The following is a 16,982-nucleotide window of genomic DNA, read 5'->3' on the forward strand; positions in this document are numbered from 1 at the left end:
CTGTAGTCTGAGGAGGAGGCCTTTCAAAGTCACATGACCCCTATTCTATTATTACAAATTACATCACTTCCTTTACCTACTCTAATAATGCTAAGAATCATTCACTTCCTTTATTAATAAAAAATGATAAAAATCTTCAACCTATAAACATGTTTAGATTATTTTTGCATTATATCCTAATCCTTGTCTTACAAGTATTGCATTTGCTTGTACTCCTCATGACTTTGAAACCAGCTTCAGCTACCTTTGTAGTGCCACCACCGTCACAGTCCTGTGTTAACAACTGTAGTCACCACATAATTACTTAATTATGCTCTCACTCCCAAATTTGAATCATTAAATGAAATTAATATATTGTGCTGTTAAATGAAAATCAAATATTTTAACCCTCTATGCTTACAGCCCTACTGAGATAGCCGAGTTCACCTGTGGTGAACTTTTTCAGCAAGAGGGGAGGAGATGTACAAGATGCCCCAGATCCTGAATGCTAGAAATTTTTATTATTTAAATTTTACAAAGAGTCCACATATTTCATCTGTCACCTTTCAGCTGATGTGACAACAATTCTACTGGTTCATGCTAGAATGTCATCAGCAAAACCGCCTTGCCAATCAAATCACGTCGCAAGATCAGCTGACTTATGAGGCAGAGCTCTTGGAGCCACAACCGAAAAATACCTCTTTCTTCTCTTCCAAGTCACCACCTAGAGTAGATCCAAATGGCTTAGTTCCTTCATCTTTGAATTTTCTCTTCCCCTGAAGATGGTTCTGCGACTACTGGAGTTATTTTCTCTTGTCCCCTCGCAATCCTTGTCATGTAATACCCATAACCAAATAAATCTACACAGTTTCTTTTTCTAAATCTGAGTACCTGATATTAATTTGAAGCCCACATTGCTTTCCAATCCTAGCTACACATCTGATGGGGTGTACAGGAGGCCCATCCGAATCACAAGACTAGACACACACTACAGGGAACTGTTGAGAGGAAACTTTACGTACACAAACAAGAAGGGGCAGATGGATCCTTCCAGAGAGCCTCCAACTGTATCCCAGCCAGTTTCTCATTTAGGGCAATTTGTGAGCAGTCTGAACTGTTGGTTGTGAAACAGAGCCGAGTTAACACAAATGGACATGAAAATTGTGACCACATTGTTCAGAAAAAGTTGCTACACAATGGCGAGATATCAGCTTCCACTGTCTATAGGATTCATATGGAACACTTCAGTTGCCAACCATACAACACAGTAATGGACAGGGTCTAACAACTTCTGTACTGATGGTGCTGCTAACACGCACGCAACACATCCATAGTACAGGATGGATACAATCAAAGCTTTGTTAAATTTCAGATCTGTGCAATCTGCACCCCAGCAGATCATTTTGAGAAATCTGAAGGTATTAAGTTCCCTCAGGCAATTTGCCTTGAGCTAGCATACATATGGCAGTCTTGTTACCTTACTGTCAAATACAAGGCCTAAAGAATTGAAATTTTCAACAACTTCAAGTAACTGGTTACTGAGGTTAAGGTTCTCGGTGCAGATGCAAGTCCAAGGTTGATAAAGGGTGTGAGATTTTGTGGGTGAAAATTGATATCCATTAGAGATGGGTAGTTCGCGAACGAACGGGTGCAAAGGAACGGTTCACCAAGATGAACTAAAGGACCGAGAAACGAATTCCAAGGAACGATCGGTTCATAGTTAACTTTGGTCATGGCGGTCTACTTATAGTTCCCGGGAACGAGGAGCGATCGGTTCATAGATCACTAGTTCACTTCGGTCGCGGCGGGCACTTCGGCAGTTCTCGTTCCAGCCTCGGTCGCGTGCTCGTCTCAGTCTCTGTCTCCCTCGGCCACACTCGTCGTCCTTCATATGACCACCTGTCGCAGTTCCACTGCCGATTGCTCCTAGTTAGTTCAGTATCCAGTTGTTCGTTTCTTTCACAACGCTCGCCCATTTTACATGTGTTCCAAACTGTTCTTGCACTTGGTTCTGGTTATTCAGCTTCCACGACCGGTAATCAAAAAGTATTTTATAGTTACGTAAATTACATAAAAATTACGTTGCATCTAATGGGTACATCTTTTCAGGTATCAAAAGGGCGTATCAGCTCACTTCATTATATCGATGAACAGCAGAAGACATACTTATAACAAGGCAAATTTTTTTGATATTCACTTATTTTTTTGTTTCATCGACTTGATTTAGCAACTAACTTTCAATCATTAGCTTAATTTTTGGTGTAAGAAAATTCATATAAAACGAAAAACAATTTTGTGTGTATCTTCCATAAACAAAACATTACATTTAGGTAGGCTCTAATTATTTTTAAGTTGGTTGTTTCCAATTTGCATTACTGCTAGTTGTTTCTTTGGAAAAAAAAAACCGTGGGTTGTGGGTCATCTTGGCCCAGTAGGAAAAGCGGTGCCTCTCCATTTGAAAAGACAGATTGCCATAAAATCGTATTTACTTATTATCTCAAAAAGATTTGTTCAGAAGGAGCTCCAAACCAAAAACTTTATTACTGCGAACTTAGTTATTATTATTATTATTATTATTATTGCTGCATTAGCTTTAATAATGCAACACAAAAACCTAATTTTTACTAAGCGTGTGACACAAGTATGATGAAAAAACCACATTTTATTTTATGCTTCCATAAAGTCTCTACTTCGCCTACAAACTCAGAGACAACGTGAAGTATATATAGGGTGTAAATGGTTATTTTTTACAACATAGCATAGCTATGTAGTGGAAGTTGAAATGAAGAATTTTATACAAGACACTTGTGGTCTATTAAGATGGGAAACAGCCACCAACAGGTTTACAAGACTACATGAGCTATAGCCCATGCGCGTCGCGTGAGACTTTCATGTTCTCTTTCCAGCTCTCTACACATCATCATATATTGTTTCGCAATTGTTGCTTGCATTAGCTTGTTATTTCTTCACTGCCTAATTATTACATTTTTGTCTGTTTGTTGTATCTGCTCTTAACGGGCAACACATCGTCCGTAATTGGCGAGCAGTCTGTACTCGGGGCCGGTTTTCCGTGCACCACCCTATATTATTTCCCTGCGATCAGTCACACAATGCTACTCTATACTCCAGGTGGGAGGCAAGTGCCCCCTCTTGGTGCCCTCCATCCTTCAGTCACCTAAACTACTAGTTTTCAGTTTTTCATAAGAACCATATACCAAGCACGAATGAACAGTGAACGAGTAAAAATGAACGGCTCCCAAAAAAGAACGATACCACTGATCGCAACAGAAAAGAGGGTTACACCCAGAATTCCCTGAGGAACCCTGGTTTCCTGTACATATTAGCTGCTGGGGGTTGAATCTTTGGGTGTGGGCTCTCAGACAATACATACTGTTCCCAACACTGCTGCTTTCCCTTTTTTATTAAAAATCATGCCTTTTGTCGAAATCTTTTGAATACTGTTAAATGTTTTGTAGAAAGATGGCACTTGTGTTGTAGTTCCTTTTGACAATCTTATAGCTGCAGTTATTTTTTCAGAGCCCATGGCACAGGCTGAGGGTGGGTAGGATCTGAAGAATGGGGTATCATTGCTTCTGCAGTGTTTATAGTCTTGTCAGTGGCTCCTTGTGCCATTCCTTTGACACTGTTCTCTTGACTGGTTTCAAAAGTTGCTTTGGAGGTGAAAGCTTGCCAGTTTGTCTTGCAAAGTGATAAATATGGTGCATGTTAAGGTGTTGGTGGGTGGAGAAAGAGAGCAATAGGGCAGTAATCGCTATTGCATAGGTCACCATGGGCATTGCACAGGATGAAGGATGAGATACTTGGGCTGCAGACTGTAATGCATTGCAGCTCCAGTGTTAAGTATACAGACTTTCAGTTCTGATACTAATTGCTCTACTATGTCACCTGCTTGATGTGGTTTTACTGCCCCATAGATAATTGCGAACACTGAAGTGCCCAAGTAAGAAGAAGGCGGCAGCTGTTTCACTAGCTCCACCAGCTTGTGATCTGTCTATAGGTAGATACATATTGCAAAATGTTACCCTAACTGTCGGTGGACATAAACAGCCACAGCTTCTAAAGCATAGTTTAGTGGCATCTGCTCACTGACAGTGTCAGGTCAAATGAGCATACAGACTTCCCAAAAGCCCTCTTGATACTAATGTGATTTTTACCACAGGATGTGTAATTTGTAGTGAATTGGGCTTTTGAGAACTGTATTTCCTGAAGTGCCACCCGAACTTCATAGCAAATAACCACTGACAGAGTCTGGCTAGGTGGCGATTAAAGCCATTACAGTTCCATTGAAGGAACATCAGACTAGGATTTAAGAAAGCAAGAAGAGGAAACGAGAGTGTGAAAAATTACTTTGTTACTGAGTAGTGCTCCACCTGAATGTGTGATTTCATCGGTACTCAGAGGATCTACCTCAGGGATCAGGAAGCTGAATCAACATGGAACAACAGAATTTGGTTTAACTTTCATGTTTGTCACTGTGAGGTTTTGGATTTTGTGAGGATTTTTCTTAATTGACTTTTGGGATAGAAGAGGACTGTTCTTTTCTATGAACAGCAGCCAGTGGTTCTCTCAGCAACTGGTTGGTGGTAGACTGCAGGTCTGTTTCATCCTGGAAATGGGGTATCTTCGCAGGTGTCCTCTTCCCCAGAGATACCAAAGGAGGAAAGGACATCTGTGGCTGCGCCAGTGGGGTGGTGATATTGATGTTGGGGGTTTGGGGATTTATGAAGCTAAAGCACCTTGTAACGCCGGAAATGCATATCCTCCTCTTTTCATCTATTGTACTATAATTTGTTTTCCTTATTTTTGTTACCTGAATATATGACATTTCTGTGTCTTTACATATTGTAATTGTTTTACTATTTGTATATATATATATATATTTTTATGCATTTATGTCGATGTATAATTGGTTTGTTTCGTAAATATTATTTGTATTTTTGCGCTGGGTCTTGCCTAGGGAAAACTGCTATCGAACGATTACATCGATAGGTTGTGTGAAGAATCAAAGTGTGTAGGATCTTTGGTAGTGTTAACTCTGCCGCGTGGAGCGCGGGCAGAGCAGTGAGAGTCTGGCGGGAGTAGCGAGTGGAGCAGGTGTGTTGTGTGACGCTCCCGCGAGTTTCCGCGCTTTCGGGGTTTGGCAGCATGTAATAGCGCTCGACTCGCGATGATAGTTTCTGACATGGTGTCGCGGACGGGAAGCATTAGCTGGCGCACATCAAGAGCCCGTTTCGCCTGGTGACCGTGTCGAGAAGAAGGCGCGCCAACATCCAGCTTCTGCAACAGCGACGGCCGACAATGAGTGACTGTCGCCACCTCCTCGATCGACGGCTTCAAACCTTCAATCAACCAACAAGGAAGACTAAAAGCACGTAAAGTTTTAGAACTGTATGGCAGACCTCAGCTTTTCAAATTGTTCCATTTGCCTCGCAAAATTACAGCAACTTAGCATGAACCTTTGTTGCTCATTGTCCCAATTGCATTGCCAAGCAGGGTCCCTTCCTTTTCCGAAATGAGCCCGAGGGTCGTTGAAATTCAAACACCAGCATCATTCGATTTCACTGCTTTAATTTCATAGTTCAGCTGGCTACAATATTTAGATTGCACAAGCACAAATTAAGAGTGCGAGTTTTGTTACCGTATTTTAGTTACCTGTGACTGCAGCTCAGCTTGGTACGTACTAAATTTTACTATTGTTAATAGTTCAGAATCATTTAATTCAAGTTCAAAGTTAAATCTCTTGTTTCTAAATTGCGTAGAGTCAAGTTGCTTTTGAAATGATTGTTGAGGTAGTCCAAGACTAACCGTATTTTACTGGATTTCGATGTGCTTCAGAAAGAAAGCTCACTATTAACTTCAGTCACTAAATTAACTTTCGATTTTCCGGTTTTATTAATTCTTTTGCTAAATTAAGTCAGAGTGTAGCGAAATTTATTACTTCTGACAAACTTTCAGATTTCACACTACACGTGTCAACCTTCAGTTGCCACACTTCTAGTGTTAATTATATGTGTAATAACCTTTCTTTTTCAGTTACTATAGTAATTGTCCTTAGGACTGGCGACCGTGATTTCCCCCAAATCTCAAATATCTAATTACCGCTAGTTAATTGTTAACGTAATGGCCGCACATTTACTTTCTTTATTAACTTTAGCCCTATTTCAAAATTAATTTCCACCAGTTTCACTTGCATTTTTCCTTCCATTTAGATGTAACCCTTTCCTCCCTCTTTACCGACAGGTTAAATTCGGTGACGATTGCTTTTCCAAAATTCCCATTAGGTACACGCGGTTTCATTTTTCACTGTCATTAAGGTCGATAAGTGAGGGGGAGGTAACAACATCGCCCAAATGAAAAACAGTCAGTGACATGTGGCTAGGGCCAGGAGTTTGTTTGAAACCTTATCATCTCATTAGGTTTGGAATTTGATACAGTATTCACAAACTTTGATATCAATTGGGTGGAGTTGCTGAAACTTTTTCTTAGCATATTGACAAGACAGGCCGGCAAGTGTTTTATACTCCTCCTCCTGGAAGAAAACTGAACATGTTGATCAACAAGAGGGATAGTTGTCTGGGCAATTTACATATGTAGGGGTTTATTCACAAGGGCTATCCCCATGCAGTGTCCTTCCATACATCCCACAAGTAACCTAATTCGCACAGCATGATGATATGTGTCCCAATCTCTGGCACCCAAAATATCCCATAGGGTCTGACATCACACCTATAAACAATGACACTAATTTTTCCCAGGTAAAACATTCCCATCGAGAGAGAGGATGAAACTTACACTGTTCGCACAGTTATCCTTAGGTCCTTTCTGAAGGCATTATGCCACCATAAGTTAGAATGCAGTTCATCTGTTTGTAACATTGGGTCCCTATGGAAGACAACACCTTTAATAATGTTGAGTTTATGAAGATGATATCTGTTCTTTTGGTTGTGTCTGACATGTCCAAAAGAACAGAAACCACTGGTAATCTTTCAGCTCTCAAAGAATGAAATTACAATGAAATCCAGACCATTAGCTGCTTACAGGTGGTGATAAATATCAACAGGGACACATTTTCAAATGTCCCCATTGGCATTTAACAACACCTGTATGCAATTAATGATGTGGATTTCATTGTAATTTTCAACTGTCCTCGTTGATATTTATTAATGCCTGTAAGCAGCTAACAGTCTGGATTTCATAGTAATTCCGCTGTTCAGTTTGTTATGAGGAGAGATGGGAACTGGTATTTCCCCAAGATTTTCAGAGGCCTCAAGTGTCTGGTTTGCATTCAAAGTTTTGATCAAAGAGCAATCTCTAATCTTTTCTATTGCAGTAACTTCTCCAAACCTATCCACAATATTTTCTATGAGAAACAGTGGCTTCATTGTTACAAAAGATTCTCCATCAGTTTTGAGAATACCAAGAACTAGGCAAACCGCCCACCTCAATTTCTTCTTGCCAAACTGATCAAGGTGGGGTTGCCAGAAACTACGAAGTTGTAAGCCTCAGCATTAAAGACTTGTTTTCTGTCTGGTGAGATGGCTGTGATCGCAGAGCAAACACTGTAGGTGAGTTTGATCTGTTCCCAATGCAGATCATCTACCCATGCACTCACTCTGGAGGCTCGCTCTCTGTGAGCGTCAACCCACCATGGTAAAAGCTACCAGGCATAGTAGCCATTGCCTGGAGTCCCAGTGTCCCAAACAGGACAGAATACAGGGTATTCTGTATATGGGGATTTACAGCTCAAGCACCAGCAGTGTGACCCCAACATTGTCACAGAAGATGTCTTCCTGTGAGTTTTGGAAAAGACAAGATCAAACCCTAAATGGGGACAGTAAGTAATTACGTGAAAAGGTTGAGGGGAATGGTTATGAAGTGAGCTAAAACTGAAAGGAATCCTAACAATAGCCATGTTGTCAATGTAAAAGCTTGAATGGGTATGAGATTCCTTCATCCACTTCTTACAACTAAAAAGGAATTACTGTGAGTCTATTCTAGCCTTTGACAGCATAGGGTGAGAGATCTTTAGAGACGGAATGCAAGCTGTGATTTGGGAAGGATGGGGAAATATGATAGCCATTCCTTTCAAAGGAACCATCCAAGTATGTGTGTTATGAAGTTTAGAGTAATTGCAAAAAAACCTAAGTCAGGATGGCATGGCAGGGATTTGAACCTTTGTCCTCAAATGACAGTCCAGTGTGTTAAACACTGTACCACCTCACTTGGTGATCCTGCTGAAGGTCACACAGCCTTTCTTTCCATGCTACTGAGAACTGACTGCCACTCTGCCTAAAGAGAATATCTCATACATATGATTCCGGCAGTAAACAAAACTTCCTGGCATTAGCTATCAAGTACTAATCCTGTCAGAGACGGTGGTACTAATTTTAATCAGAATTACCCTCATTGACACATTTAGTTTACTTCCAATTTTTATTTCTTCAATACTTATTCATAGCAAAGTCTGAGATACCTGCAACAGGTCACAAACCATGTACAAACTTACAGCCAGTGGTGTGATTCTCCCACTTTAAGAGTGGTGACTTCAATTTCACATCTAAATAGTCAAATCATGAAATACTGCATTTTCTTTCTCTTTTTCTTTTCCATCAAAAGTACACCCTTGTGTTTTTTAAAAGCTTGAGAACTTACATGTAGTAACTGTTATTCTTATGTTATCCATAGTTTCAAATGTCCAAACCTTTATATCTGTACAGCTAAGAAAAAAACACTAGCTGATTCTAAATTATTTTAGTGATTTGACACTTCTGCATAAGCCGTATATACAAGTTGGTTATTTCGGTTTTTGAATTTTTAATTCCATTAGTTTGACAAAAACGAATAGAATATTTGCATCATGGCCAATGAATGGATGATCTATAAATTTTCATTTCTTTCTTTTGTATGGATATGTAATATAAAAAAATACATTATGAAGCTTAGTATTTGGAACTTGTGTTTCAATACTTTGATACAGATGATTAATATCTATGATTACCCCTCTCCTTAACCCAGTACCTGTTCCTCGACTTTAACAACTGTATAGCTTGTTCTTAGGTTACTTATTATAAATTTTTTTATTATTTACAAAGACAAAAATGCCTTTCTTGTGCTAGTATACATTCCATTTGTACCCCGTCCCATCCCCTACTCAACCAGCTGACAGCTCCACATCACCTGAACACAATCAGCCATGATAACATATAACAATTTGGTACATTTTCTACAGGGCTGTTGACAATGAGAAAATTGGAGTCTCCGTCATTTCACAAGTTAAGAAAAGAAGTATTTTACAATCTATACTAAGCCAAATTAAGTGAAAAAATATTTTACAGATCATATTAGTGAGTAGTACAGCCTCTCTTGATAACTAATGATGAGCTGAACCCTGGTGTAAAATTGCTCAGCTCTTAAATAGTGAAACAGACTGATTTACATTACCTTAAATTTTTCATGTAATGCTTCAATATCGTCTTTAACTCTCTGAATGAGTTGTGTCTGGTATTCACGAATGGCACCACGAATGTGTGGTCTCACAAATAGGGCATTAAAACGGGAGAAGATCCTGAACATTTCATTGGCATTTTTTGCTGTTCCCAATTGATCTCTCAGATGTGCTGTGATTCGTGCTTCCACACGATCTATGCGTTCCTCATATCGTCTCACTGCTGCATCCCATGCTTCAAGGCCCTCACGTGAAATGTCCAAACAGTCTACTTCTTTCACATTCTCATAAGCCAAGTTTACCTCCTGAAAAGCATAAAAGTTGTTTGGAGACACACAATTAAATCAAAAGGAAACAGAACTACTTCATGAAACATAAAATTAATTTACTATGTTCATATCTGTTGAAAGCTAAAAACATTACAGTGGTAAAAACTTGTGCAATATTGATCCACATACTGCAGATACATCTCAATATGTAGCAGAAGCAAAAGACCTACTAATACTGCAAAGGTAGATTTACTTTCTTGCAGGTAACTTTCCTCCTTGATGACACACACTGAAGAACTAACCTCAATAGCATTTGCATCAGCTGCCTGGAGAAGAGCAAGGGAATCTTGTTTCATGTCCACTGGTTCACCTTGTTCAGGTGTAGTGGCCGAGTGTTGTGGCTGCTGTGGTGCAAGAGTTGGTCTCAGGACCCTTACAATCACAGTACGCAACTGCTCATGCTGTCGGCGGAATGTTCGCATGTGTTCCATTCTCGTCTGCAGCCTCTTATGAGCTGGTGACACACGCCACACCATCTTCAGATGTTCATCACGCTTCTTCTTCACAATATCTCTGACGAAATACAGGAAAGTTTCATAATGCTCTCCAATGAACAGAATGCTACATTAAGTCACCAGTTCTTAATTCACATATACAAAAATGTGTTTACATACTTTCACAGTGAATAGATCCCAATTTACATACCATATTTCTGAATTTTTAACAATGTTTTCATAAATAACCACAGGAGTCCAAAACACCATAGAATGACCACAAGAAACTGCATATTGTAACTAGAAAATATACTTTTTACATTTTGAAATCTTTTTCTATTCAACACTGTGCGCGCCTAGAAACAGTCATAAGTTGGCAGATTTTGGTGTGGGCCGTTTCCATACAGAGATCATGAATTTTAGAAGCTGGAAAATTGGCACAAGAATGCAGTCAGGGAGCAGACAACTGCAGGCCAAAGACAGAGTTCAGACAATCGTAGTGACATCAGGGAAACACTGTTAGCTTGAATTCCCTGTGTTCTGGAGGAGGGTAGCAGTTGCCACTCTGAGCTCAGCAGAATATAGTGCAAAATAATAGAATAATAAAATAGACACATACATGTAAGGTACTGACTAACACAGAGCAGCATGACATTATACAACGACAACAACAATTTAAATAAAGTTACACTGTACTGATGAGGTGTTCTAACATCAAATTGTGATAGAGTCCAGGGAGTTGAGGCTATGCATGAACAGGCAGCCAGGCATAGGTAGATGGGGAGTGGGAGCACTTAGCTTTGGCAGCTGGCGTTGATAAGTCATGTGGTGACTAGGGTGGATGTTAACAGTAGCACGAGCTGCTTTATGATGTCACATGACAAGTTGCAGTGACATTCAATGGAATTATAGGAATGTAAGTAGTGGTTCACTGAATAATCTATCTCTCTAGTGTGGTGCACCTGTTCTGAAATGACCCAAGCTCCTCTAGCTTGAAGGAACGCGTATTTTAACCCAATTTAAAATTTGAGGTGATAAACTATCATCAAAAATTTTAAATCATCCTGTGTGTCACATTTTATGAACTAGCCCAGTTCAAATAAAATTTTAGAGAATTTCAGAAAGACACTGCCGACCAACACTTAAAGGGAATGGCTTATGACAGCAGCGTGCAAAAACCCCTACTAATCAGAGCACAATTAATTGTTCTGCCACAGCAGAAAGTTTAGCAATTTGCTGCTCAAACTGGTGTGTCAGGTACAAGGAGTTCCTGTTACATGGTGTATACTCCAACGAAAAATGGGATGTACTATGGGAAGAGATGTTTACTGAGGCTCAAATGTAAAATTCGATTAAAGTTTTAAATGCTTAATGAATATGGTGACTGGAAAAAAAAAGACAGGAAATTAGAAAAATGAGAGGGGCAACTGGCAATTAAATAAAAAAGCACCACTCCGATTGATGGAAGTAACATGAACTGCAGATACTGAAAATGAAGGACATACCTAACGGATGGATGTGGGGAACTAGGAAATAAAACTGAAGAGCTTGGTCAACTGGCATATGACAATACTCACTGGTACTGCTTGTTATAGGATACTGGGAAGAAAGAGTGTACATAATAAGCAATTTTTAGCAAAGAGAAAAACAAACCAAATACACAGGTGTTGCGCAATAGTGTCACACTGTGGTAGACCTATGGGCACAATATTCAACAATTCTTAATTTATCTGCTGGTAACAGTCACTATCCTCACACCTTAGCAGTAATCTTATTAGCAAACGAAAACCAACAATTTAAACTCTTTTGGGGCATTAAAAGTTCCTGTTTCAATTGTATAATAGTTTGACATGTCAGATAACTTCAGTTTAATAATTGACACTTTGCACTCCATAATGCAGACACTTATTTCAATTACCGAATTGCGCAAGTCTCTTTGTGGAAACAATGAGACCACTGACCAACAATCAATCACAGTACACATTAAAACAAAGTGCACTTTTATTCATATATATTTACATAAGCATTACAATAGAAAATTTATCATTGTGTGACATTTTTTTTGAAATTCTTCAGGACAGACCATTTCCATCATAATTTCACTAATTCAATCCCATAGGCTTTGGCGGGCAGAGTATATTCACATAAAAGGTTTCCGAGTACCATATCATGTCCATGTAAAAAACCTATACTGGAGAAATTAACTTTTTGCGAGTGCACGCAAGTTTAACCATAAATTTCTTTTTTCCCCCCAATTTAATTCAGTAACTCAGCATTAGTTATTCATTCTACCCATCTAATCTTAGGCATTTTTCTACACCACTACATTTCAAAAGCTACTATCTTTTTGTCTGAAATGCCTAGCATTCAAGTTTCACTTCTGTACAAGCCAGCACTCTAGAGAAATACAGCTAAATTTATATTAGATGTCAACAAAATCCCCTTTGTGGGAAATGCTTTTCTTGCTATTGTCAATCTGCATTAACAGAGCACAGGCGGGGGAGTGCTGTCTGGTGTAGTTTGCAGGGACTACTTTAGAAAGCAGCATAATAAGGCTCAGGCAGCATCGGGAGAGTGAAGGGGAGGGGTAAGGAAGAGTGGGGGGCAGGGAACAGAAAAGGAGAGGAGCACAAGGGAAAAGACTGGTGGGTGTGTTGGCAGTGAGCAAGCACAATGAAGATGAGGGGATGTGAACTGTGAGAAGGTTGTAGGATAGAGGGGGCAGAAACTGTTTAGGGGGGGAAGGGCGGGGGACAGTAGATTATCATAAGTTTAGGTGGGGATAATTTCGGTAGTGGAGAATGTGTTGTCAGGATAACTCCCATCTGCACAGTTCAGAAAAGCTGGTGGTTGAGGGGAGGATCCACATTGCCCAGGTTGTGAAGCAGCTATTAAAATCAAGCATGTAATGTTCAGATGCTGTTGTGCTACAGGGTGGTCAACTTTGCTCTCTGCCACAGTTTGGCAGCGGCCATTCAACCTTGTAGACAGTTGGCTGATATTCATACCAACATAAGAAGCTGTGTAATGATTGCAGCAAAGCTGGTACAGGACATGGCTGCTTTCAGACATGGCCTGGCCTCTGTTGGGGTAGGACAAGCCTGTGACAGGAGTGGAATAGGAAGTACTGGGTAGGTGGATTACACAGATCTTGCACCTGGGTCTTCCACAGGGATATGGTCCCTTTGGCAAGGGGATGGAATTGGTAGTGGCATAGGGATGGACTAGGATGTTGTCGAGCTTCACTGGGCGACAAAACATCACTTTAGGAGGAGTGGGAAGGATCTCTGGTAGGATGTCCCTCATTTCAGTGCATGACTATAGATAATCAGACCCCTGACAAAGGATGTGGTTCAGTTGCCCCAGTCCAGGGTGGTATTGGGTGACAAAGAGAGGCACTTCTTTGTAGCTGGTTCTTGAGATTGAGGATGTGTGATGATATGGCACAGGAGATTTTTTGTGGACTAGGTTTGGGGGATTGTGCTAGCCTGTGAAGGCTTTTTGAGGCCTTCGGCATACTGGGCGAGGGAGTTTTTGTCACTGGGTGTCCACGCTGTATGGAAGGGATGACAGCAGTCGAAATGTAGGTACTGTTGGTAGTTTGTGGGTTTAATGTGGATAGAGGTGTGGATGGAGCCATCAGAGTGGAAGTGGGCAGTGTCTAAGAAGATGGCACACTGGGTTAAGGAGGATCAGGTGAAGTGGATGGGAGAGGTGTTGAGGATGTAAATGGCTGAGGATACGATGACTTGACCCTGAGTCCAGATTATGAAGATATCACAATCAGCCTGAACCAGAACAGGGGTTTGGGGTTTTAGGACGCTAGGAAGACTTCGTCTAGATGGTTTGTAAACAGGTTGGCACAGGAGTGTCCACAGCTGTGCCACAGATTTGTTTGTATAAGTTCCCTTCAAAGGAGAAGTAGCTGTATGTTAGAACAAAGTTAGTAAGATGTATGAGGAATGATGTAGTGGGTTTGAGGTCTGCAGGACATTTAGTGAGGTAGTATTCAACAGCGACAAGACCATGGGCATGAGGGATGTTGGTGTATAGGGAAATGTCGTCATTGTGATTAGTAGCAATCCAGGAGGTAAGGGGTTGAGGATGGCCAAGAGTTGTTGAAGGAAGTGTTTGGCATCTTTGACATGGGAGGCTAGATGTTGGGCAATTGGTTGGGGGTGTTGATCAATAAGGGCCAGAATTCTTTCAGTGGGGGCACAATAACCACCTACAATAGGGTGTCCAATATTGCTGGGTTTGTTAAGCAGGCATTGGAGGTTATGCTCACTTCTGGGATGGGATAACTCCGGCAGAGTTTATAGATGGAGGAGTCCGACAATTGGCAAAGGCCTTCCACAAGGTAGTCACAAGGATTCATGACGACAGTGACAGAAATTTTGCCTGCAGGTAGGATGATTAGGTGAGGATCGGTTTTGAGGCTGTGTATGGCTGTCTTTTCTTCAGCTGAATGCTTGGTGTTCTTAGAAATGGATGTGGGGAAGATCAGCTATTTTGCTGCCCAAATAACGAAACTCATCACTACTTTTAGTCTCTCACTCTGCATCAACTGATTTACTTCAACTACATTCTTTTACCATTGTTTTATGTTCATTTCAAAATCTCTTTTCAAGACGCTATCCATTCTGTTCAACTGTTCTTCCTAGTCCTCAGGTGTGTGTGACAGAATGACAATGTCACCAACAAACCACAAAGTTATATTATATTAATTAATCCCGCTTCCTATGAGCAAATCTGGCTCTCCCTCCCAACCATACAATGGTCCCCCCCCCCCCCCCCTTCTTTCACATTAAGTTTTCCTGTTACTGAACTGTGAATAAGCCATTTCAAGCCGTAATTCTTCACCCCATATACATTGCTACTGTACAAATGATTATAAAAGCCTTCAGTATTCCTGCAGTTTCTTACTCAGATTACTTTGACATGGCACAGTACACAAAAGCCATTTTAACTCACACTTAATAAGGCATCCCTCAGATCCATTGAGGCATTGTTGCTCTAGCAACACAACAGCATAACATTACATTTTGTGCCAGTTCTACAACTGCAGAGGTGACAGTTCTGCTTAAAGTGCTACATTCTTCCCATTTATCTTATTGTTAGTGGTGCACTGACACTTTTTTTTCTGGTCATACGATTAGCAATTGAAGTTTAATTTTATTTGCCGGGCGCTCAGGGTAGAGCCACTGCAGTATATATAAAGGTATTTTCCTTACCTCAGCAAACTCTGCAACTTATCATATTCATCATCCCATGTAGAGAAAACGTCAAAACATTGAGTCATAACTTTTTCAAACTCATCAAAGGGAATGTGCATGAGACGACGTGTTCCAAGAACCTGAAAACAAAAAGTCCTCAAACACTGACAATAATATCATGTCTGTAAATAATACGTTATAGCGTAGTGTAAGGACCGTGTGTATAGAGTGAATATTCAAACTTTGAAATTGCACAAAACCAATTCAAGATTACAAAAAAGTCTAATTCAATTTCTTAGTCAACAATACTAAGTAAAATTAGAGCTACATTGACGTTCACAATTCTACACAACTGTCAAATTAACCATCAAATGGAGGGTACCCATTTGTCACTTCTGTTGGTCACAAGTTGAGCTACATCTAAATAAACACTCCACAAGTTAATGTATAGTTAAAGCAGCATTCAGGAAAATTCTGTTTAGGCATGTAGGACAATCAGATGAAGACCACTGTGCTTGTCCAACCGACTGAACAAACACAAAATTTGCTATGTGAGGCTATCCAATTATTGTAACACACAAGTCTGTAAATATTAAGTCATTATCTGTTAATGAATGTAATTTTCAAAATGATCTGTTTAACACAATATTGTTCTATTTGGAATCTCTGCAACTTGCACAGAGTACACCTGCATGGAGGAGTGGCAGATACATTCAACTTCCTCCAGTTCCATTCATAAATCTCATTTATTTAAATTTATGTTAATACCTTATGTACTAAAATTGGAAATCACATTAACCCATTATTTACCACTGCCCCTTTTTTGGGATTCAAATATTTTATTTATTTCTACATAAACAAATGCACTTTTCCCTCCGATTATTCCACCTAGAGGTTGAATTGACAGCTATAATGCCTGCAAATTTAAAATAAATATTTTTGTCTAATTAACATACTTTAGGAATGGGAATAATTATTTTCTATCATTGTAACTGACTGCACTGCATGGGTGCTGGCAGTTTCTGTACACAACGCATTGTTGTTGAGTTGTCAGGGTGTATTTTTTATGAAGATACGAATGTCCATGTTGCATTCAGTATACCTCTGACTTCCTGAAGCGCAATATCAGTTTATTTTGTGTGCAATAATAATAGAAAAATGCCATTTTACATCCTCACCCCTTTGTTGATTGCCATATTACTGTATATAAATCTCCCATATAAAAATTACTATTTATTTTGTTCAGTTTTTATTTTTTACATTGTATAAGACTTTCTTCAGAGTTAGGTGGTAGAGTGAAATATTCCCTTTCACATGTTAAGATTCCAATAGGATAGAAACAGGCAGTGTGGACTTACAGTTTAAGTTCTATCTGATCTGGTGACCTATAAAGTCAGTGAAGATGAAGCTGATGACTTAGAATTGGTGGTTATTTTCATCATACTGTGACTAGACAACAGCAAACAGGAGCCATAAGGTGTGAGGGTAATAAATGAGCTAACCTGCATAATTCCATAATCACAGTATTCAAATCACAAATACCTGCTACAATGCTACA

At 39.9% G+C, this 16,982-nt stretch overlaps 1 protein-coding gene across 2 annotated transcripts in view; it reads right to left on the reverse strand.

The window, feature by feature from the left end:
• Positions 1-16,982, reverse strand: part of LOC124605656 (dynein heavy chain, cytoplasmic) — a 232,432-nt gene that overhangs the window by 184,238 nt on the left and 31,212 nt on the right. For both annotated transcript variants that reach the window (XM_047137483.1, XM_047137482.1), the window contains exons 7-9: positions 15,443-15,564; positions 10,017-10,287; positions 9,442-9,750 (exon numbers count right to left, since the gene is read on the reverse strand). In XM_047137483.1, coding sequence (XP_046993439.1) covers positions 9,442-9,750; positions 10,017-10,287; positions 15,443-15,564 — 702 coding nt within the window. The remainder of the gene's footprint in view (positions 1-9,441; positions 9,751-10,016; positions 10,288-15,442; positions 15,565-16,982) is intronic.

The sequence above is a fragment of the Schistocerca americana genome, chromosome 3 (genome assembly GCF_021461395.2).
Source record: "Schistocerca americana isolate TAMUIC-IGC-003095 chromosome 3, iqSchAmer2.1, whole genome shotgun sequence".
NCBI classification, from domain to species: domain Eukaryota; kingdom Metazoa; phylum Arthropoda; class Insecta; order Orthoptera; family Acrididae; genus Schistocerca; species Schistocerca americana.